The 26,033-nt window shown below is 40.5% G+C and overlaps 1 protein-coding gene across 1 annotated transcript in view; it reads left to right on the plus strand.

Annotated features, from left to right (window-relative positions):
* The window catches only part of LOC133538691 (CUB and sushi domain-containing protein 1-like), a 1,135,806-nt gene that overhangs the window by 713,456 nt on the left and 396,317 nt on the right, over positions 1–26,033 (plus strand). The window contains exon 10 of the mRNA XM_061880405.1: positions 20,145–20,266. Within this exon, the coding sequence (XP_061736389.1) occupies positions 20,145–20,266 (122 nt within the window). The remainder of the gene's footprint in view (positions 1–20,144; positions 20,267–26,033) is intronic.

A 26,033-nucleotide genomic window follows, 5' to 3' on the forward strand; every position in this document is an offset into this window, starting at 1 on the left:
ACAGGATATATTTAGCGTTGCAGAAGTGTGTTCGCCTAGCTTCACGTATTGTTTCCTGTTCTTTAGATAACTTATTATCCAGTTTAAGACTAACCCTCTGATGTCATATCGTTGTAGTTTTTGGATTAAAATATTGTGATGAATTGTGTCAAATGCTTTAGTTGGATCCATAAACACTGCTGCCGCACATTTTTTACCATCTATTGCATTGGTAATGTCTTCTGTAATTTCAATTAAAGCCATTGAAGTTTAAACATTAGCTCTGTATCCATATTAGTTCTCTACGAGTATTCTATTTTTATTTATGAAACTTTCTAATCTGTTATAGAAAAGTTTTCAATAATTTTAGAAAATTGTGGAAGTAAAGAAACAGGTTTGTAATTTGTAAATACATGTTTGTCTCCAGTCTTATAAATTGGTGCAACTTTGGCTATTTTCATTTTGTTTGGAAATGTACCTGTTTGAAATGATAGGTTACTAATATACATTAATGCTCCTGAGATCTTTATTGTTTCCATATAAATTTCATTACAATCAGTTGAAGTCTTAGATGTACATTTTTTCACGATTGTAACTATTTCCTCCTGTGTCACATTACTGAGGAACATGGAGTTGGGATTTCGCTCTATGGTATCATTATAGTCCTCAATTGAAACTGGGTCTGGAATCCTTTCTTCTAATTTTGGTCCAATATTTACTAAGTAATTATTAAAGCTTTCAACTACAATTTGTTATCACATTTAATGTTGCTATTATATTGCTCATCTGTGTAGTAAAAACAATTATTACTGATGTGGGAGAAAAAATTTGTATCTGGATCTACCGTATTTCCTTGACTTGCCGCAGGGGATTTAGTATGCGCCTGCCTTGAATTACTGCCGGGTCAAACTCGCTTCGCAAAATAATTAGCGCATGCTTAGTATTACCACTGGGTCAAACTCCTGACATCACGAGTGACACTTCCCCTGGCATAATTTTCAAAATGGAGGAGGCTGATTTCAATACCGGTAATTTGAAATTGCATAAAGGGAAGAAGATTAAGAGCTATCCAGTAGGATTTAAGGTCCAAGCTATTGAATACCGGTATGCTAAAAAGAACAGTAAGCAGCTATATTTTATTAATATACCTGTTGAGAGGTGGAGCCGACGGTCCGACAGACAGGCAGGGCATGCTGGAGCCCGGCCCAAGATGGTGGCGTCGGCGAGCGAGCGGAAGAGCAACCTGGACTGAGGTTTTATTGAAAAATAAACAAAGTCAAACTGTTCAAGCCATGTCCTTTCTTGGTGGTCCTGGGAACCCGCAAGACGACAACTTGAGACCGTCACAATACCGTAGCTGTGTGTGTCCAAAATGATTCATTTGGTGGTAGAGGGCGCTAGTAATCCTTCTTGCGACTACTTGGCTGTAGAAGAAGTGATGATGAGTGACGTGAATTGTCCTGGGACGGATATGACGCGGCGGGTGCACAACGGACCTTTTAGGATGTAACACCTATGCTGGCTATGTAAACAACCGGGCTGAAATAAAGCATGTTGTAGATCTAAATACCCAGTGTATTATTTGTACAATAACACTTCCGGGCGGAAGCGGTGGGATAAAAAGATCACCCACGGAGCAGAACGGGAGGGGGAGTTGTCCAAGGGAAATTCTATCGCCGCCCCCGCACCTGAGGAGCTGAGCTATCTGATAGCAGTTTTCTAAACTGGACTTTCAATCGAAGCAGGAGGTGAGAAAGGAAGATCTCCATCGAGACAGAGAGACTTTTAAAACTGAAGAACGATAAGAAAGACTTCTATAAACAAGTTATCAATGCTTTTAATCAGAAGGAGCTGGCATGGATTTCATTTATAAGTAAAGGTAAGCCCATAATAACGTTTTTTTTTTTTTTATTAAATGTGCTTTTCATGATGGTATCCTTACATCACACCCACATTTTTACTGCATCCCTTTGGTAAGTGCCGGAGTGAGAAGAGATTTTAAAATAATTAGCGCATGCTTACTTTTACCGCATGCCTTTGGTAAGCGCAGGAGTGAGAAGAAGTTTTAAATTAATTAGCGCCCCGGTGGCAATTCAAAGAAATACAGTATATCGTTTTCCAAATCCTGGTTTTTGTGATCTTTGTTGCAGAAGTTTCTTAGTTCCATATTTTCTTGTTCAACAATCTTTGATGTTCTTTCAATAATCTCTATAAGTGTAGGTGGATGTAATCCTGAATCTAGGTCTTTTTTTTAGTCGTCACTTGGAGCATAGTAGTGTTGATGTTGAATTTAGGTGCCTCTTTTCTGTCAGAGTCCATTATCATCATTGTTGTGGAAGCTGTGTAAATAAGAACGGTCTTCCATTTGTTCACGTTGCTTTAATAAATTATAGCAGCGAAATACAATAACAAAACATGTTATCAACATATTCCTAAGTGCCGTCTGGCATAACTTCAACACGTCATCCACTTCCTGTTTGTGTGTGTGTCACAATAATAGTACCGTGGTGCAACATTCTCTATCTCCCCCCGAGCCTTTAACATATGTAAACCAAGGCTGAAAAGTAATAATAAGCAGAAATGATGTGATAATCATTAATGAGAACATAACAAATGGTGATGAGGAACATAAAACTAAAATTCACCACCCATAAACCCCTTAAATGCTACCCCATCTCATAGTCTTTATGCCAGGCAGGCGCGCCGAGCTTCCTGGTGGACTGGCGCAGGCCCACGGCTGATGGTGTAGCGGACAACTGGGGAGAGGCAGTCGATGGGGCCGCAGGAGCAGGCGACGGCCTGGCGGGGTACTGCGATTTGGGGTCGCAGGCGCGGTGGCCCTCTCAGTGAGTTGGGGAGGGTCCATGGGAGGCCGGGCAGGTGGCAGGTTGGGCCGTGATGACACAGGGGGTTTCGACACCTTCGCAGGTACCGCCAAACTACTCAGGGGGTCAGGCAGCAGAGGCAGTGCAACAGGCGGCGGGATGCCAGTATGGGTTGCCAGGTCGTCATGAATGGATCGGGGGGTGGGCAGTTCATCGTGGACAGGAAGGAACTTGCGCAGGAATCTCCGGTTCCGAGGGGAGACCCTGCCCGACCCATCAATCTTGACGACGTACTGGTCATGCTGGCGCACCTCAACGACCCGGCCAGTCCTGTCCCACTTGTTGGGATGAGGCCCTGTCTGGTTCTGCACGCGTACGTGATCCCCCACTTTGAGGGGTGGCAGGCGCTTAGTGTGCTCCGCCCAACTGTCGGCTGTACGGATGTGGCGTTTGCGGAGGGCCTCCTCTCTCAGCGTCAGTGTCTCACGCCATGTTGCATGGGGCCTGTACCTCCCGGGCGGGATCGGGACGAAGTCCCGTATGGGTCGGCCAAAGATGCACATCGCAGGGGAGAGCTTTGTGACAGGGTCAGGCGTGTTGCGGTAGTGTAGTATCGCCCTCTGCACAGAGTCAGTGTCCAGCTCCCCCATGGGCCAGTGTTGTCCGTGATCAGTCGCTTCATAGTCTTAACGCCGATTTCCGCGCGGCAGTTGCTGTGGGGGAAGCCTACAGACGAAAGGCGGTGGTGCACGCCCCATCTGCATAGAAAGGATCTGGTGTCGGCAGAGGTGAATTCCGGTCCACCGTCAGATGCTAGCTCCTCAGGTGTCCCATACGTGGCAAAGGCTCGGCGCAGGTGGCATATGAGGTCTGCTGCGCCGCCAGTCGACCTGGATATGAGTGGCCAGTTGGAGTAACGGTCCACGATTACTAGGTAGTGTACACCCCTATGGACGAAGAAGTCTGCGCATATAGCTTGGAAGGGGTACACAGGTAAAATGGGGGGAATTGGTGGCGCCGCAGGCTGAGAAGGTGCCATACGGTCGCAGTGTTCACAGTTAGCCCGGGTTGTGAGGATGTCGGCCGTCATACCTGGCCAGAACACAGACGATTCCGCACGGGCAGTCATCATGGAGACGCCCTGGTGAGCGGCGTGTAGGGCGTCGAGTACTTCGTCGCGGAGGGAGGGTGGTATCACTACTCTGTCCCCGTACAGCACTACTCCATCCATCGGCGTGATGTCCTCGCGGTACTGGTAGAAGCCACGGATTGCTGTGGGCATCTCTGTCCTGGACTCCGGGAAGCCGTCCATCGCTATCTCCTCCAGCGCGCGCATGTCGTCATCGCTGCTGGTAGCCTCTCTGACGCGGTCCCATGTCACGGACCGTAGTGACTCGAGTCCTGCAGCGCACCAGGTCAGGTCGTCACTCTCGTCATCACCGTTGTCATCCTCATCGCCATTGTCTGCAGTCCCTGTCTGTCGTATGAGGGACAGGATGTCGGTGTGTGTGCTGGGTGGAAGGTGCCCCATCATGGCGACACTGTCGTCCGGCAAGACCATGGGTGATGGGTTCCGAGTGCCAACTGGTCTGCGTGACATCGCGTCAGAGGCTCTGTTCTTCATGCCTGGTATATGTCTCATGCGGAAGCGGTAACGCAGGGTCTTTTCCTTGAGGTTCCTGAGGCGGGGGTTGGGTATGTCGTCCAGCGCCCTGTCGCCAAGGAATTTGAGGAGGGGCTTGTGGTCCACAGCTATGATGAGGTCTTTGCAGCCCAGCACGAAGTATCGTGATTTATCCAAGGCGTTGGCGACTCCCAGTGCCTCGCCTTCTATGGGAGCGTATCTGGACTCAGCTGCGTGGGTAAATCGGCTGCCAACCAGGGTCACCTTCCAGCCATCAGTGCAGCAGAAGGGTTTGACTGGGAGGCATAAACAATGCTTTTGGAATAACCAGAAGCCGACCCCTTCCTTTGACCAGTCCGTCGCGAGGCATGTGGGCTTGGATTTGTCAAAGATGCGGACGCCTCGCTTGATCTCCTGGACGATCGTCGCCTTGGACTCGCGGAAGACCTCCTCTAGCTCCGGGGACCACTCAAAGCGCACGCCATGCTGCAGGTGCTTCCGGAACGGTTGCATGCGCTCGCCCATACTGAAGGCATAAGCCACCTGGTTGACAAGGCCGAACCATGACCTGACGTCGGTGATGTTTCGTGGCCGGGGAAAGTCTCTGATCGCATCCAGGTAACGACTGCATGGCCGTACGTCGGTCATGGTGATGGTGACCTGTGGGAGAGGCGAAGACGAACTTCTCAGGGTTGAGGATGATGCCATTCCTGCCGCAGACGTCGAGCCATCGCAAGGCCTGGAAGTAGGCTTTTTCAATGTCGTCAGCCCACAGTAACGTGTCGTCCACACACTTGGTCTTGTTACCAATGTCCGTGACTACCTCGTCATATCGCCGTGAGTAGCCGTGTCCTGACGCTATGTATCCCTGCGGGGCTGAGAGGTATCGGTACCTCCCCCATGGGGTGATGAACGTTGTCTTGTGGCGATCATCCTCGTGTAGTGGGATGCTGTGGTAGCCATTCCAGGCGTCGAATACAGTTTTGTACATGCCACTGGGCACCTGCCTCGCCTGGTGGAAGTGGGACTGTGTGGTGGGTTTCACGAACAGCATGTTTGTTCAGGGCTATGAAGTCAACTGTGCGCCGTGGCTTGCCGTTCTTTTTTGCACATATTACCATGCGGTGACACCATGTTACCGGTCTGCCAACCGGCACCTCCTCCAGTACGCCGAGACGAACGTCTTGGTCGAGGCCAGCCTTCACCTCGCTCTGCCAGTGTATGGCTACTGGGATGGGTGTGTGGTGGGCCACTGGCGTTGCCTCGTTATTGAGCATGAGGCAAAGTGGTGGGCCAGACATCCTGGGCAGGGGCTGGTGAGGGGCATGTGTTAAACGTACTCTGAGCATACAGCTTCAGGAGGTGCGCCCGTAGGGCCTCCCTGTTGGCCTCTGTAGCTGGCATGGGGAGCGTAGTAGGTGTGACTGGAGGCTCTGCGCGTCGGGGGCAGTTACATGGCTCCGAAGTCGCCAGGTTGACCTCACCCAGTGTTGGGAACTTGTCAGATATCATGCCGAGATCCACGCAGGCTGTGCGAGACAGAAATATGCGGTCTGAGGTGTCGGTCACATATGCGATCTGGCGCGTTTCCAGCCTCCGGGCGTCGCTGCTGCTGCCGGCGAATCTGATGATAGCGGCCCCAAGGATACGTATACCTTCATTGTTCGCGGCTCTCATGGTCATTGATACAGGGATGAGGTCGTCTGTGCTCAGACCTAGTTGCTGGGCGACCTTGACGCCGATCAGACCGCTCTGGCACCTTGTGTCAGCCATGGCGGGTAGGGTTACAGCGCGGGTGTGCTTTCGAAGGTCGAGTCCCAGCGCTTTGTAATCTTCACGCTCGATGGCGAGGGTGAGGCGGATGTATGGCTGTGGGTTGGATGGGCGTTTCGTCCACTTGTCGCACATATCATCATAAAGGTGGTGGGCCAAGGGCAGTGTGCAGATCTATCGTTGGCTCTGTCCATTGTGAGTGTGCACAGTTCTACATGCGCTGCTGTCTGTTGTTCCTCGCGCGCCCCATCAGCCTCTTCTGGCGGGGGTCTGGATGGGCGGCCGCCCAGACAGACTCTGTCGAGGTGATTTCGCCGATTGCATTTCTTGCACGTCTTGCCATATGCAGGGTATTCAGCGCGCCGGACGTGCCACTGCGGTGTCTTGCCATGACCTGTTTCACCACAATAGACACAGGGCTCCTCAGGTTTCGTTTTAGTTTTTTCTGCCCTTTGGCCCCCTTTGCTGCGGACGTCTTTCCCTCGCCAAAATGAACTGCTGATCGAGTCTGTATTTTGGGTGTCAAGCAGGCGTGAGGCTGAGCGCTTCCCTGATTCTTTAGCTTCAATGTACTCTACCATGTCTTTTAATGGCATATTTTGATTTTTCTCGCCCAATAAATCCATCTGTATCTCTTGGTCTGCTATGCCCCAAGCGATCACATCACGCAGTATTATTACTTTTCAGCCTTGGTTTTGTTATAAATAAGAACGGTCTTCCATTTGTTCACGTTGCTTTAATAAATTATAGCAGCGAAATACAATAACAAAACATGTTATCAACGTATTCCTAAGTGCCGTCTTGCATAACTTCAACACGTCATCCATTTCCTGTTTGCGTGTGTGTCACAATAACACTACCGTGGTGCAACATTCTCTACTGTGTAAACTTAAAAAATTGTCCAGGTCCTTGATGTCATTGACAACAATTACTCTTGCTTCTGGACCTCCATTCAGTTTGATGTAAATTTTCCAGTTGGCGCTCAAAGTTCCCTGGATCTTTCCCTGCTTTCTCAAGTCGCGTGCTTTCTTGGCGATTCCAGCATTACGTTTTGTGAAATGCTCATTCATGTACAAATTTGTTCTCTTCAGCTTTTTTCCCTGTCTCAGCAATGCCATTTTAGATTTTCTGTTTACGAGTTTCACGAGCACGACTGGAGTGGCGTTGTTTCTTCTGTTCAGTGGGATGCATGTTTCGATGGTATTAATGTCGATTTCAATTTCCTTTGATTGCAGAAAGTTGACCACTTGCTGTTCTGCTGAGACAATATCCATTTCATCTGGTGCACTTTCATTTTTAACAACTTTCGCATAGATCTTGGTTTAATTCGGTGCCCTGTCACGATGATATCATTAATTTGTTTATCCTGCTCCATTTCATCTATGATATTCCATAGCATGTAGTTGTCTTCTTGAAGGGTCTTCATTTGTTGGCCCATTTGTTCTTGAAAGATCTTCATTTGTTGGCGCATAGCAGCGACTTAATTTTTTCTGGTGTTGTTCTGAGTTTGCAGACTTTCTATATTTTGCTCCAGACTTTTCACATCTTGTTTGTGTTCTGTTGTTGCTTTTCTCAGATCTTTTTTATTTCTTTAATTTCTTCTTTCATTACTGTCATATCTTTTATCCATCCACCCATCATTTCTTTCCATTCTTCTTTCATTTTTTTCATATTCAAGGATTATTTTGTGTAGTACCCCTTCTTGATTCCCATCATGTCCTGTCTCCAGTCTCAAATCTTGTTCCCAGTTGTGTCCTGTGTCGGCTAACACCGAACGTTTCGGGATTTCTTTCTGCCCTTTAGCTTTTGGCATCGCGGCAGGTTGATGACGTCAGTGCCTCTTATGTCTTAAACGGCAGTTGCTTTAGCGATTTGCGGCACTTTTAACTTGTTTGTTTCAACAAATTTGTACCTTGCGCCGTTCACGGATCAATTTGAGCTGTCAGTCTGTCAATTTATATCACTCTGCGACGTTGGAAGTACTTTAAAACAGCTGTAAACTCGCAGTAGCTTTTGGTTGCTAGGCAACCGCTTTGAATTGCGGTAAGGCGCCAATGGCTTGAGGCTAACGGCTCTTCCAACTTGCCTTATTTCAGCGCATCAGTGCCTCTCAACTGACTAAAATCCGGTCGAAGATGCCATGTCACTCTACTTTGGCTGTGATTGCAAATCAGTGGTCAAAATCTTCAGACTTAACAAAAACTCCGGTAGCAGAAGCGGAGCTCTTTTCTTTGCGTCCTTTCTTATTAACAGTAAGTGACGTTTTTGAGTGAATAAAGACAGATTATATGATTATTTATTCAAGCTTATATTTGGGCCACTTTATAATGAATATGTCGGCATGTATTTGTAATAAAAGAAAAAAAAAACGAAAATATAACACCAAATTATTTAGGGGGGCTTAAGAATATTTTAGGGGGGCTCGCCCCCCTAAAATAGGCGTAACAACGCCAATTATTTATATAAGACCTTGATAAAGGTGTTTGGATATTATTTTAAGGGCTTTTAGAGGCAAAATAGAGTGGCTCCCATAAGCTGCATTGTAAGCGGACTTTTGATCGCATTTATTTAATATTTAGAATGCATAAAAAAAGAAAAAAACATATGTGTTCTTGTTTTACATAATGATTGTGAATAATAGGCACAATTTAAACAAATATGCAGTTCCCCTTTAAGCATGCCGGTTTTTGTGGCCCTAAACACAATTTTGTTTGTGGCCCAGTTTCTGTCTTTAAAGGAGAACATTATCACAATTTCAAAAGGGTTAAAAACAATAAAAATCAGTTCCCAGTGGCTTGTTTTATTTTTCGAAGTTTTTTTCAAAATGTTACACCTCCCGGAATATCCCTAAAAAAAGCTTTAATGTTCTTGATTTTCGCTATTTGCGATGCGACTGTCCATTTCCCTGTGACATCATATAGTGCTGCCAATACAAACAACATGGCGGTTACCACAGCAAAATATAGCGACATGTACACATGTATTGAAACAGATGGTCGGAGTATGGAGGCAGATAGCGAAAACGAAATTGAAGAAGAAACTGAAGCTATTGAGCGAATAACTATTGACGCTATTCGGCCATAGCATGGGTGTACCTAATGAAGTGGTCCATAGCATGGCTGCCTTATTAGCATCGCCGGTAAAATGTGCGGACCAAACGATCAGGACTTTCGCATTTTGTGACACTGGAGCAACTTAAATACGTTGATTGGTAAGTGTTTGTTTCGCCTTAAATGTGGGTATCTAGTTTCAAATGTACATACAGCTAGCGTAAATAGCATGTTAGCATCGATTAGCGTAGCATGTTAACATCGATTAGCTGGCAGTCATGCTGCGACCAAATATGTCTGATTAGCACATAAGTCAACAATGTCAACAAAACTCGCCTTTGTGATTTTGTTGACTTAATCGTTGCAAATGCATCTGCAGGTTATCCATACATCTCTGTGCTATGTCTGTCTTAGCATCTGTCTGATGCTAAGACAGACATGGCATCTGTCTGTCTTATGTGCAGACACTCGTGTACTCATGTACCGTAGGAAGGGGATTTCTGTGCAACTGCCAGTTTGCATGCACATTTTAGAAGTGCTAAATAAAGACGCAAAACGGCTCCCACACAACAATGTTAGTTTTGATAAATCATACTCTATGCTAAATAATTAAATACATGTACAGCATATATTCTGCCTATATACGCTAAACAGATTGTGCTCTTTGTTTTGCTCACTTAAGGGACGCAATAATGTGCAGACACGTTTAGTAGATCAGCTTTGCGTGTGCTATTAAGTTTGCACGCAAACCTTTATGCGACCTGGCTCTTACTGTATTTTTCTTCACCAAGAAGCAGAAAATAACACTTTTATATATATCTGCCTTTGCAAATATAATGATCAGTTTCGATTGACTATATCAGAGAATACATGATCCGATTATCATTGTGGTTGTGGTTTCCAGCATCATATAACTAAATATTAAAAACAACTCCCAGACTAATCCATTATAAGCAATATGTTTAAATTAACCTTTGTGTTATCTTTGTACAAAGTAAATTATTGATACAGCTTTTGGATTAAATAACAGTTTGCAAATGTGTCTATTGATCTCATGTGTGTATACATTGCAAAGTAGCTAACTGATTAACATTTCTTTCCAACTCATTAATGTGCAGTAGATGCAACCTTTGTATGACCTAAAGCCTCACCAACTGTTATAGTAGGCCTTGACACTTTCGTGAATTTAACCTGCTATGACTGACATTGACATATCGGGCGTTTTATCCCCCCATACCCCCCCCCCCCCCCCCCTCCCCCTCTCATAGAGACATCATATATTTTACATTCGTCGGGTGTTGATGATTGCAGTACACTGGTGGCTGTGTGAGTGTCATAGCAATGATGCAGGGACATTCACTGCCCACATACTTGCTGACAATACTGTTGCCTTTATTGCTCTACAAAGAAAAGGCAGACAGCTGGCATGTACAACACAAACCACACACACACACACACACACACGCCTACAATGACAGCATGTATCCAAAGGATGGTGTCACACACCTCTGCAGCAGTCTTTGCCTTGAGCTATGTGTGTGTTTGACGGACAGGCCGTCCCTGTGCTCAGACACATACTGTAAGATCCCTGTCACATTGTATTAAACTGCGTGTGTGTTTGTCGGCCTGGTTTGTGTCTCGTCTTAAGTCAGTGTGTGGCTGTTAAGACGTGCCCGCCCTCATGATACCGGCCACTCTTGTCAGGAGGAGACAGAAGAGCTGGAGGGGAGAGTGAGGCAAGGACTGATATGGAACGATATGAGGAATAGTCTATCCTTTCAAAAAAATGCCCCAATTCTAAACTTTTGATTGATATTGTACAAAACATTAACCAACACTGGGACCCATTCAGCAATAAATTCCTAACTTTTGCTCTTATCTTTCTTCCTAAGTGATTTCCTAAAAGGAGTCCATTCAAATTCATGACTTGTTCTTAAACGGCCAAATTGTTCCCCCCTGCTGTTCTTAAGTTGCTGAATGCCAAATGGTTAGCGTGTGCAAGTCTATCATAATTTGCATATAGACACACCCCTATTTCCCCAATATGAATATGTAAACACCCTTAATTCCATAATTTGCCTAGGTAAACGCCCTTAATTCCCCATATGAGGGCACAATTCAGGCGGAAAAGCCGAACATCAAACACACGAAGAAAACACAAACAGATTACAGAAGAGAAATTCATATTATACCGCCGGGGGAGTACATAATGTCAAAACGTAAGTTTAAGAAAGCTGAGGTAACCCCGATGCGTTCAAATAAATATGTGTCACTTCTAGCAAATAGGTGTACGTGGTTGTGAAACATGCGCTCCCTCCCCAGGGCACGATCTGCAGCATCCTGCAGTAGCAGCAAAAGCATTGCCAATCACTAAATCAACGCCCCGGTAATTGATGATTGTGTGTTTGTGTGTGTGTGTGCGCTCGCGCATGCACATGGTATTTTGAAATGTCGACATATTGCTAATTTTGCTTTATGTTTGTTTGTCTGTCTGTCTGTCTGTATGTCTGTCTGTATTATCTATCTATCTATCTATCTATCTATCTATCTATCTATCTATCTATCTATCTATCTATCTATCTATCCATCCATCCATCCATCCATCTATGCTATTAATTTAACATTAGACAATAGACGTAAGGGAACTTGTCAGACTTAAGAACAAATAGGCCCCCCCAAGAGAGCTCTTGTGCACTTGTAGATTTTGTTCTTACCTACGAACAAATCTCAGCTAAGAAAACATTTATGAATACAAAAATATTCTTAAAAACTTTGTAAGTGGGCCTAAGAACAAAATGTTTCCTTAAGAACGGTTACTGAATGGGGCCCAATGTTGGTCAAGTGTGTGATATGGAGCATCTCATTAGAGGACTCAACACACAGCCCTTATTATCTAAGTAACTGGCAAAGCATTCCTGAATTGTATCCAATAACTATTTAGTGTGAGCACCATTGTTATCTAGCATTGCCTTGAATCCCTGGGACATGGACATCACCAGAGCTGCACTGGTTGTTACTAGAATATTTTTGCACTCCTCTATGATGATAACACGTGTGAAGGTGGTGGATGTCAGACACCTTGCACTCATCCACCCGAATTCAGTTTAAAGATACCCCCATAGGTGCTGAACTGGGCTCATGTCTGGAGACAATCTTGGGACAGACACTTCATCACCCTATAAAATAAAATAGGGTGTACTCTGAGTGTGGCGTGTGATCTACTAACACTGCGTGTGCAATTGAAAAGTGGTGCAGACCGCCTGATTTGAGTAAAGATTTTGCGTGAAGGCTTTTACCAAGGAGACAGACGATAATTTTCTGCACATTCATGTTATCGTGCTCCTACCTGTAAGTGATGTGATTAACGCCCTGTTTACACTAAGCCGGATAATGTCATCCAGAGTAAACCGCACCTAACCTTACCCGTGTCCACACACAACAATACCACCATTTAAGACCCCTGACCCCCTCCATCAGCCGGCACGACGCCACCTACTATGCATGCGCGAAAAATGCGCATGTCATGGTCATCTCCAAGTTCCTAAATTAAATTTAACTTATCTGATCAATATCCAGTGTTGTCGTTTTTCAATTAACTGGAATCCAGTGTGCTGTGGGGCCCTATTGTAGTGAATCACACATGAAATATTTATTACACACGTAAACAATGTGATAAATAACATTTTTCATCAATCAAACTCAACATGCAAACTTCACACAGAAAGATCCCGAGCGCGGGATTGAACTCAGGACTACTCAGGACCTTCGTATTGTGATGCACATGCACTAACCCCTGTGACTCCGTGCTGCCACTGATCCTACATCTCTGTGTTTAACTGTCTATTTGCACGTACTTCTGACACGCGCTAAATAAAAAACAAAATAGTGCTCGCAAAACGGTGATGAGTGTTGATGAATCACATTGCGCGTACTAAATAATTATATTTGCATTTTCTCCTCCCAGTTTTGTGGGTGTTTTGATAATCAGTATATATTTGGCATATTAATGAAGACAGAGACGCAAAATGGATCACTTAACAGGCGCAATCCACTTTGCACACATTTAGGAGATTAGCTTTGCGTCTGCTATCATGTTTGCTCGTGTTTTAGTACACACAAACTTTAAGTAAATTACGCTAAAATTAAATAATAAATGAATCAAAACTGAGCATAATCATCCTTAAAAGTTTATTTTTCCAATGCACTTGTATTGAAAGTCATTGAATTGTGCAGTAAACCTTAAGGTTTGTGTTTCACTGTTCACTGGCCAATTAATTAATTTATCCAATAATGGCTTCCCCCCCGCAATGTTTTTAAGAACAGTACAATGCCTCGCCCAATCCTGTTGAACCTTATCACCAAATGGAGACTGTGTGTGTTTAATTGACATGTTTTGTCAATTGGTTTGAATCACCCTTTGAACTTTTTGTGCACCGTGTTTTGGAGGCTTTGGTGCGTTCACACAAGCAGACCAAATGAGGATGCACTGTAACTGCTCCACTGAGCAAGTCTGGTGTTAGCCCTCTCCAGGGACTCAAACCCATGAGCTTTCTTATTCTCCTTTGAGACCTAACTGTTAATTAGAAGCTGATCTCTGGAATGAATAGCCATTAATGTGTTTCTTTGTGCTTAGGTGTGTGTGCGTGTGTGTGTGTGTGTGTGCGTGTGCGTGCGTGTGTTGGTGAGCCACAGTGTGTTTAAGTTCTCTTTTCTAATTAACAGGCAGAGCAGTCATCCTGGGGTCCTCCTCTTTTTCTCTTTCTTTCCAACCTTTCTGCCCTTGCTACATCACTCACTGCCTCCACCACCTTGTTTTCCTTTTCTTCCACTGCCTTTTTGCAGTGGAATGTCTCTCAACATGTCGCTTATAAAGACGGTGTACAAATACTTACATCTGTATATGCACTCTAATGGCACACAGAATTGCATCCACCCGTTTTCTACCACTTGTCCCTGTCAGGGTTGTGCGAGATGCTGGAGACTATCCCAGCTGCACTTGGGCGAAAGGCGGCGTACACGCTCCACAAGTTGCGACCTCATCACAGGGCCAACACAGATAGACAACATTCACACTCACAATCACACACTAGGGCCAATTGAGGGTTGCCAATTGTTGCTATATATTTAGTTGTGTATATATATATATATATATATATATATATATATATATATATATATATATATTCATCCATCCATTTTCTACCGCTTATTCCCTTTTATTTATATATATACATTATATATATATATATATATATATATATTAGGGCTGTGAATCTTTGGGCGTCCCACGATTACATTCAATATCGATTCTTGGGGTCACGATTCGATAATATATTGATTTTTTTTCAATTCGATTCGATTCTCGATTCAAAAACGATATTTTTCCGATTCAAAACGATTCTGTATTCATTCAATACATAAGATTTCAGCGGGATCTACCCCAGTCTGCTGACATGCTAGCAGAGTAGTGGATTTTTAAAAAAAATAAGCTTTTATAATTGTTAAGGACAATGTTTTATCAACTGATTGCAATAAAGTAAATTTGTTTTAACTATTAAGCGAACCAAAAATATGATTTATCTTATCTTTGTGGAAACATTGGACACAGTGTGTTGTCAAGCTTATGAGATGCGATGCAAGTGTAAGCCACTGTGACATTATTGTTCTTTTTTTAATATTTTTATACATGTCTAATGATAATGTCAATGAGGGATTTTTAATCACTGCTATGTTGAAATTATGATTAATATTGATACTGTTGTTGATAATATTCATTTTTGTTTCATTACTTTTGGTTTGTTCTGTGTCGTGTTTGTCTCCTCTCAATTGCTCTGTGTATTGCAGTTCTGAATGTTGCTGGGTCAGGTTTGGTTTTGGAATTGGATTGCACTGTTATGGTATTGCTGTGTAGTGGTTTGTTGGATTGATTTAAAAAAATAAAATAAGATAAATAAAATACATATTTTTTTTATAAAAAAAAAAAATCGATTTTTTAAAAACGAGAATCGATTCTGAATCGCACAACATAAACGATTCGATTCGTATTCGAATCGATTTTTTCCCACACCCCTAATATATATATATATATATATATATATATATATATATATATATATATATATATATATGTGTGTGTGTATATGTTGTGGAGAGTTATAAAGGACTGTGTGGTTCTATAAAGGTATTCTCATTCGCCCCCGGGGCGTCGGTCAGGACACAATGGACAGGACAGTTCGTTTGGCATATGGCAGTGTACTTGTTTAGTAGGCAGGTTGTCAGGCATGGGAGGTTACATTGGATTGTCTGAATGGTACAACACTGGTAAGTATTGGTGGTTCTGCAGTAAACAGATAAGAACATTATGACCAATTAGTATAGAATACCATAGCCTACATAGTAATAGTACATATCACCTTAGTTTAATAATATATCATGGATACACAATATAGCATATACCAGTAATAATTGGCATTTAGTACACATTAGCTTCACCAGTAAACAGTAAGCCCTGCCATACACATTACAGGATAGCATCAAACCAAACATTAAAATAACATCATCCCAACATTTAACTGAACTTAAATGTCTTAACTAGACTACAAGGTGTCACTGTACGCTACAGAAGGCACGTAAACGTGGTGCTTGTGACCTGCCGGCAGGATACGGTGCTCGCTTACATGTACAAAGGCACAAAATGTCCGAAAATGCTCTCCTTGAAGAGATAAAGGACTGGTACATGAAATACATTGTCTAGACGCTGTAAACAAGACACTCTGCGCGCCAAACAACTATATAATGAACTTACGTTCGTCAGTGACGCACCAGACATCACAGTGCTGTACAATCGATATATATACTGGCAGCAAATAAAAATGACGGGCATTCACCGCTCTGTGCTCTGTTTTGGTTAGAGTGAAATAGCGTGCCCCACAATGCTTTGCGCTCTTAAGGTGGACTGCTCATAATAGTATCTTAAGGTAGCACAGAGTTTGGAAACCTTTCTAACAGTATATATATATATATATATATATATATATATATATATATATATATATATATATATATATATTTTTTTTTTTTTTTTTTTTTTTTTTACAAACCCTGTTTCCATATGAGTTGGTAAATTGTGTTAGATGTACATATAAACGAAACACAATGATTTGCAAATCCTTTTCAACCCAATTGAATGCACTACAAAGATAAGATATTTGATGTTCAAACTCATGAACTTTATTGTATTTTGCAAATACTAACTAACTTAGAATTTCATGGCTGCAACACATGCAAAAGTAGTTGGAAAAGGGCATGTTCACCACTGTGTTACATCCCCTGTTCTTACAACAGCACTCAATAAAGGTTTGGGAACTGAGGAGACACATTTTTCAAGCTTTCCAGGTGGAATTCTTTCCCATTCTTGCTTGATGTACAGTTTAAGTTGTTCAACAGTCCGGGGTCTTTGTTGTCGTATTTTAGGCTTCAAAATTTTTAAATGGAGACAAGTTTGGACTACAGGCAGGCCAGTCTAGTACCCGCACTATTTTACTATGAAGCCACGCTGTTGTAACACGTGGTGTAGCATTGTCTTGCTGAAATAAGCAGGGGCGTTCATGATAACGTTGCTTGAATGGCAGTATATGTTGCTCCAAAACCTGTATGTACCTTTCAGCATTAATAGTGCCTTCGCAGATGTGTAAGTTACCCATGTTTTGGGCAATAATGCACCCCCATACCATCACAGATGCTGGCTTTTGAACTTTGCACCTATAACAATCCAGATGGTTCTTTTCCTCTTTGTTTAATAGGACACAAATGTCCGCAGTTTCCAAAAACAATTTGAAATGTGGACTCATCAGACCACAGAACACTTTTCCACTTTCCATCAGTCAATCTTAGATGATCTTTGTCCCATAGAAGCCGGCGGCTTTTCTGGGCGTTGTTGATAAATTGCTTTCGCTTTGCATAGCAGAGCTTTTACTTGCACTTAAAGATGTAGCGAAGAACTGTATTTAGTGACAGTGGTTTTCTAAAGTGTTTCTGAGCCAATGTGGTGATATCCTTCAGAGATTGATGTCGGTTTTTGATACAGTTCTGTCTGAGGGATCGAAGGTCACGGTCATTCAATGTTGGTTTCCGGCCATGCCGCTTACGTGGAGTGATTTCTCCAGACTCTCTGAACCTTTTGATGATATTATGGACCATAGATGTTGAAATCCCTAAGTTTCTTGCAATTGCACTTTAAGAAACGTTGTTCTTAAACTGTTTGACTATTTGCTCACACAGTTGTGGACAAAGGAGTGTACCTCGCCCCGTCCTTTCTTGTGAAAGACTGAGCATTTTTTGGGAAGCTGTTTTTATACCCAATCATGGCACCCACCTGTTTCCAATTAGCCTGCACACCTGTGGGATGTTCCAAATAAGTGTTTGATGAGCATTCTTCAACTTTATCAGTATTTATTACCACCTTTACCAACTTCTTTGTCACGTGTTGCTGGCATCAAATTCTAAAGTTAATGATTATTTCCCCCCAAAAAAAATGTTTATCAGTTTGAACATCAAATATGTTGTTGTTGTAGCATATTCAACTGAATATGGGTTGAAAAGGATTTTCAAATAATTGTATTCTGTTTATATTTACATCTAACACAATTTCCCAACTCATATGGAAACGGGGTTTGTATATATATATATATATATATATATATATATATATATATATATATATATATATATATATATATATATATATATATATATATATATATAGTATATATATATATATATATATATATATATATATATATATATATGTGTGTGTGTGTGTGTGTATGTATGTATGTATGTATATTCATATACACATACATACATGTACTGTATCTATACATACATGTGTATATATATATATATATATATATGTGTGTATGTATGTATGTATGTATATTCATATACACATACATACATGTACTATATCTATACATACATGTGTGTGTATATATGTATATATATATATATATATATATATATATATATATATATATATCTACGTAAATGTATTAGGCTGGACAGTGAATCCAATTTCCATTTCGATTATGGCTTCTTACGATTCTGAAAATAAAATGATTAAAAAAAAAAGATTAATTGGCTGCACAAAATGCATGCAAATTCCAGAGCTTGTGACGGTGAAACAGATCAGCGAATGACTGAAAAAAGAGCATGTCTACTACAAATTTGGGATGTCACCATGGTTGCTACTTTCTAATATGATACAGTGCTCGTATGCCTTTTTAAAAATGTCTAACCTCAATAAAACAGGTAAGGCATGATTATCGCGTTCACGTAACTGCAGACGGAGTCACAGAATTGGCCAATAAAAAGGAATCGCTGATAAACGCAAAATAATATCAGGGACAAAATTGTATGTCAGATTTTGTGATTGTGAGTAGAAGAAACATTTGTTTGGGAAAATAATGTGTCCGGTAGTGCTCATTCATCCTCGACGTATCCCTCTTTTATAGTATGTCCTTGGGTCCCTTTTTTTAGGAACACTAATACAAAAACTCCCAATAATGTCTGTTTAAATGCTGAAAAATTAATGACAAACCACCTAAAAAAAAAGATCGGAATTTTACTTTTTTTTTTTTTTTTACTGAATGAGACACCTAAATTATACATTACAGTAAAAAATGTGGGATTTACAATATCAACTATAAATGATATAAGGCTGAAAATTAGCAACATGTAAAAGTCGCTCTCCTCTTACTTCTCAGACCGATTCTTCATTCAACATCTTGTACAATTAAGCAAAACTTAACAAAAATGCAATAAAAACATTGAAATATGAACACAAAGGGTGAAAAACACATCTGATATGATATAATTTTGCTGCAAACTTTGTCGGAAAAATCTGCTTCTGCGTCTGTCCCTGACACCCATGTCTCGGGCTGGCAGCTCTCTAAATAAACTGCCCACACATGTTGGTGCCTCTTTTGCCTTGAGTGGCTGTGAAGTGGATTACTGTAATAACTTGTATAACACTCAAAGCCGCAAGTTCCAGTCATTGGAATACTTTATACAGTTCAAGACATACTGTAATTTGAAAACAGCACTGCACATCATAATTGTGGCTAACGTTTCGATGTTATAATTCTAAAAGGAATAATTGGGAAATATCCTGCACGCCAGATTAAAAATCTTAATGGGCAGTGTTTTGCCCAGGTCTGCTTTATTCTGTATGTGTAAACTCTGAAATATGTTTTTCCTATTTTCAAAGTAATAGGCTACTTGCTAGATAAAGTACAGTATTACCTAAACTTTTGTGCTTAATTGGCTTCGTTACAGAGCTCTGAACTGAAAACACTTGTAGTAAGTCAACATCACCCAGTGAAATTATTTTCAAATCAATCTATTTGGTGCTTGTTCCCCCACCCCCAAAACACCAACATTTTAACAGGGAGCAAAAGAGAAACACACACTTCTACAAATATTATACAGTAGTTTGGGAAGTAATGTAACAATAATGTACAGCAATTATTTTAGAGAGCGAACTTCCATGGTATTTTTCCATAGCTGCTTCGTCACCAACCACCGACAGATTTTTCCTATTTTCATGGATACATGTCGAGCTTTTAGATATTATTTTAACGTCCCCTGCTGGCGTAATTGAAGTCTTAGATTTGTTAAAGCTTTTAATTACATTTGAATAACATCTGATAAAGTGTTTTGACTGACAGGTCTGAATCTTTTTTCACAAATAATTTGAATGCAAATAGTCCAACGTTTTGCGTCCAAGTTTAAATCACAGAAGTCCTTTTTCCACTTGATATATCATTGTTTCTATTTCTGGATTACAATATGAATAGTAGTAAAACCTTGTCTATTTTTTATCTTCCAATGTAGCACGTACCTGTGGGAGCAACCTACGGGGCCCCAGAGGGATCATAACATCTCCCAACTATCCTGTTCAATATGAGAACAATGCTCACTGTGTTTGGGTCATCACTACATTGGACTCTGCAAAGGTAAGTGTCATCCCAATCTTTTCTGGTTTTAGAACCTTTTAATCATCAATGTATCAGCATTAGTAAGAGGCTGTTCTCTCCTTATACATTTAGACCAGTGGTTCTCAATCTTTTTTCAGTGATGTACCCCCTGTGAACATTTTTTTAATTCAAGTACCCCCTAATCACAGCAAAGCATTTTTGGTTTAAAAAAAAGAGATAAAGAAGTAAAATACAGCACTATGTCATCAGTTTCTGATTTATTAAATTGTATAACATTGCAAAATATTCCTCATTTGTAGTGGTCTTTCTTGAACTATTTGAAAAAAAGGTATAAAAATAATTAAAGACTTGAAAAAATAAACAAGTGATTCAATTATAAATAAAGATTTCTACACATAGAAGTAATCAACAACTTAAAGTGCCCTCTTTGGGGATTGTAATAGAGATCCATCTGGATTCATGAACTTAATTCAAAAAATTTCTTCACAAAAAAACAAATCTTTAAAATCCATATTTATGGAACATGTCCACAAAAAATCCAGCTGTCAACACTGAATATTGCATTGTTGCATTACTTATCACAGTTTATGAACTCTCATTCATATTTTGTTGAAGTATTATTCAATAAATATATTTATAAAGGATTTTTGAATTGATGCTATTTTTAGAATACTTTTAAAAAATCTCACGTACTCCTTGGCATACCTTCAAGTACCCCCAGGGGTACGCGTACCCCCATTTGAGAACCACTGATTTACAGTATTTTTGTCTTTAAATTCTCTTTCTGTTCTGTGTTGGGTTGTATTGGGATGTTAATGAGATCTTCTCATTAACCACATTACTTCTTCAAATAGTATCCAGTTTGCCTTGGTCTGGCTTTCTTCCTCCTTAGGTTAAAAGGGCATCAGTCCAATCACGCCATTGCCATTGTTATCCCCATGAATTGATTAATGTGGACAAGTTGAAAAACTTTTATTTGGGTGTTACCATTTAGTGGTCAATTGTACGGAATATGTTCTGTACTGTGCAATCTACGAATAAAAGTTTCAATCAATCAATCAATTTAATGCTCTATACAACTGAGAACATTAGCTCTAGTTTTAATGGATGTAGTGTTTTTTGTAGACTTGTATGTGTATCAGCGTTGTCCCGACACCAATAGTTTGGTACCGGGGCCGATACCAAAATGCATTTTGATATTTTTTTATATTTTTTGAAATAGAGAGGACTGTCATGATCTGTTGTATCTGTTCAAGCTTCATCCTGAGTTTGTTAACTCTAACCTACTCAGCGGCCTAGTGGTTAGAGCAGGGGTCGGGAACCTTTTTGGCTGAGAGAGCCATACAAGCCAAATATTTTAAAAAGTATTTCCATGAGAGCCATATAATATTTTTTTAAAGACTGAATACAACTAAATGCGTGCATTTTTAAGTAAGACCAACATTTTTATTATGTGGGTTCTTCCGAGGATGTCATAGTCGTAATGGTTTGTACAGTCCTTTGAGACATTTGTGATTTAGGGCTATATAAATAAACATTGATTGATTGATTGATTGATTGATTGATTGATTGATGATTGATTTTTAGAGTGTAGTAAGTCTCTTATTCTTTTTAATAACATTGTTATTCTGAAGGTAACCAACAATAAATAAAATACTTCTTACCATGAATGCGACTTCTTGAACAGGTGCGGTAGAAACCGGATAGATGGATTAAAATGCATGACAATGTTTTATATTTTGAACGTTATTTTTGACACTGTAATTACCAGCGGAATTATTCATAATTTACCGTGTTGAGCAATGTCAGCTAAGATTTATCTGAGAGCCAGGTGCAGTCATCAAAAGAGCCACATCTGGCTCTAGAGCCATAGGTTCCCTACCCCTGGGTTGGAGTGTCCGCCTTGAGATCGGCAGGTTGTGAGTTAAAACCCTGGCCGAGTCATACCAAACACTATAAAAATGGGACCCATTACCTCCCTGCTTGGCGCTCAGCATTAAGGGTTGGAATTGGGGGTGGAATCACCAAAAATTATTCCCGGGTGTGGCCACCGCTGCTGCCCACTGCTCCCCTCACCTCCCAGGGGGTGAACAAGGGAATGGGTCAAATGCCACACTTAGTGTGTGTGTGACAATCACTGGTACTTTAACATTAACTTTGGTATGTCTCTGTTTGTAGTTTTTAGTTCCTGTCTTGCGCTCTTATTTTGTGGTTTTTCACTTCCTGTTTTGTCCTTTCCTGCAGCAGCTTTACGCCAGCCTTTGATCACTTTTCACAATACGTCATCTGTTTTTTGTTGGTAATTAGCACTATATAAGTTGAGTTTGAGACGCCAATTGGTCGTCGAGACATTATTCACTGGTCACTGTTGATTATTCTTTCCATGGTGAGATCAAGTAAGCACATATTTTATGGACGCCGTCTGCTTCACATTCGTTGTAAGTGTTTTTGCTGTGTTGCAGCATTTTGTTTTGTTTTCTTTATAGTCTACCCAGTCAGAGCACTTCCCCGTTGCTCCCGCTTTTTGTTCGTTTAATCATTAAATACCCTTTTTGTCCTGCACGCTGCCTCCTTGTTCGTCTGCACTTAAAATCACTGCATTCTTGTCGTCTTACACCACACACCCTTGACAAGGGCGACGAAAAAGAGGAAAGACTGCCTAGGAAGATCCGTGACCGAGAAAGCCCGTGTATGGGTGCTGGTGGTTCAGGGGTGGATATGTCACAACTTGGGCCAAAGTTTGGAATCAGACTGAAGAGAAGATGATGGATGACTTTCTTGGTGAACACATCTTTAGGGTTTGATCATCCTTCTCTTTTTGTCCAGACACTTCTTTGCATCAACATGACAGCTGTGCCAAAGACATCCCGGGGTGTTATTGGGGTGTCAAGAAGGATCTCCTTCTTAGTTGACAGGAAAGTGAGGTGCAGCCACCAGGCTTTTTTTTTACATTCTTGCACGAAAGACCACAAAAGAACTCGTGCAATATTTGACAGAACACCTATTGGGAGTGAGTCACATGGTCCACTATCTGCTCCATTCTCAGTAGCATTGGGATTGATTGGTGGACTTGGTTTTAATAGCCCCTCTAATAATGACAACCTTAGTATTTATTTTATAGTTCTAGACCAAAAAATTATTAATGATAAAATTCCCCCAAAAATACTCAGTGGTGATTTACGGTTAGTTTTCTAACCAGTTTCAGCACATTTTGGAACGCCCACTTTTAGCTCCAAAACGTAGGCGGGCCTGCATCAGCCTGCTCACGTCATCTACAGGATACTGGAGGCCATTTTATATTACGTAGTTTGGGTTTTGGTAGCATCTTCATCCTGTATCATGGTATTTTTTTTGTGCAGAATTTGAAGGAATTATAACATATGTCTGCCAGATGCATTGTTGCAGGTTGTAGCAATACAACTAAAGAAGGGGTCAGCTTGCATTAATTTCTAAATGATAGAAATACGAGAAAAATATTGACCTAATGTTAAATTCACTCATGCAAAATGGAAAGACCAATCAAAAGGAGTGTTATTTGCAGTTATTATTTTGAATGATTCCGATTTTGAAGAAGGGTTATGGTCAGAGATTGAATGGAAAATAAGTGGAAAAGACTCGAGCCAATATGCAATCCTGAAAATCAGGAGTACACTCGAGAGGACAGTCAGAACCTGCGGAAAAACAAAGAAAGCAGAGAAAAAGAAAATACAATTATTGTATTTTTTAGCTGCACCCATCAAATTTTAGGAAAAATAAAAATAAAATATATTTTTTTCTAATATTATCTGCACAGGACAAACGGTGTCTGTAACACGGCGGAAAAACGGCTGCTCAAATAAAACAGAAGTCACAGTGACATCTTGGTAAGTTTACTGAGGAATTTGTGAAAATGAAACAATAAGAAACAAAAGAGTGCCTTAGTAAGTTAATAATAGTACATAGTGTCACGATCCGCATAGCGGATCGTTTATTGTCTTGTCGATGTCACCCTTTAGTCGCTCTTGTGATGTGTTATCGCTCCTGTCGTGTCGTACCTTGTCTTTGCAGCGTAGCGGTAAGCTATATACAGTTGATGTTTGTAGCTTACTCTTTTTTGTTCCCTGCTTCTGTTTTATTTTTCATTATACAAGTACGAATTCTGTTTGCCTGTTCGCTACCCGCTAGCTTCCACGCTAAGCTCCTGTTTGTTATTTTCTAGCTCCCAGGCTAGCTCCTTTTGTTTAATTATCCGCCTCGTGCGCGCTTTGTGTTTGTACCCTTTTAGTTTTGTTTTTGTCTTAGTATTTAATTAAATCATGTTTTCTCATTCCATGCCTGCCTCCATCTCTGCATTTTGGGGTTCGTCATCAAATAACTCTGACACATAGAGCAGGGGTCACCAACCTTTTGGAAACCAAGAGCTACTTCTTGGGTACTGATTCATGCGAAGGGCTACCAGTTTGATACACACTTAAATAAATTGCCAAAAATAGCCAATTTGCTCTATTTACCTTTAATTAATAAATCTATATATTAAAAAAAATGGGTATTTCTGTATGTCATTCCGTTGTACATTTTTTTTCCTTTACGGAAGGTTTTTTGTAGAGAATAAATGATGAAAAAAAGCACTTAATTGAACGGTTTAAAAGAGGAGAAAACACGAAAAAAATGAAAATGTAATTTTGAAACATAGTTTATCTTCAATTTCGACTCTTTAAAATTCAAAATTCAACCAAAAAAATTGAAGAGAAAAACTAGCTAATTCGAATCTTTTTGAAAAAATTTAAAAAAGAATTTATGGAAAATCATCAGTAATTTTTCCTGATTAAGATTAATTTTATAATTTTGATGACATGTTTTACATAGGTTAAAATCCAATCTGCACTTTGTTAAAATATATAACAAATTGGACCAAGCTATAATTCTAACAAAGACAAATCATTATTTTTTCTAGATTTTCCAGAACAAAACTTTCAAAATAAATTAAAAAGACTTTGAAATAAGATTTAAATTTGATTCTACAGATTTTCTAGATTTGCCAGAATATTTTTGGGGAATTTTTAATCATAATAAGTTTGAAGAAATATTTCGCAAATATTATTCGTCAAAAAAACAGAAGCTAAAATGAAGAATTAAATTAAAATGTATTTATTATTCTTTACACAAAAAAAAAAGTACTTGAAAATTGATTTAAATTGTCAGGAAAGAAGAGGAAGGAATTTAAAAGGTAAAAAGGTATATGTGTTTAAAAATCCTACAATCATTTTTAAGGTTGGATTTTTTTCTCAAAAATTGTCTTTCTGAACGTTACAAGAAGCAAAGTAAAAAAAAAAAAATTAATTTATTTAAACAAGTGAAGACCAAGTCTTTAAAATATTTTCTTGGATTTTCAAATTCTATTTGAGTTTTGTCTCGTTCAAAATTAAAAATGTCGAGCATAGCGAGACCAGCTTGCTGGTAAATAAAAACATTTAAAACATAGAGGCAGCTCACTGGTAAGTGCTGCTATGTTGAGCTATTTTTAGAACAGGCCAGTGGGCTACTCATCTGGTCGTTACGGGCTACCTGGTGCCCGCGGGCACTGCGTTGGTGACCCCTGACATAGACACTTGTATACGTCTTAGCATATTAGCTAATGCTAACAACGGTAGCGTCTTTACATTACAATAGCTCATACAAATATGCATGAAAACATTCCTACAGACATCACACATGGGATGGTTTAGTAAGTATAAACAGTTTTAGTTATACTGTAAAACTTACAAATGTTGCTTGGAGTGATGAATAAAGAATCCATACGAGTAAA

Source organism: Nerophis ophidion, linkage group LG02 (assembly GCF_033978795.1).
Source record: "Nerophis ophidion isolate RoL-2023_Sa linkage group LG02, RoL_Noph_v1.0, whole genome shotgun sequence".
NCBI classification, from domain to species: domain Eukaryota; kingdom Metazoa; phylum Chordata; class Actinopteri; order Syngnathiformes; family Syngnathidae; genus Nerophis; species Nerophis ophidion.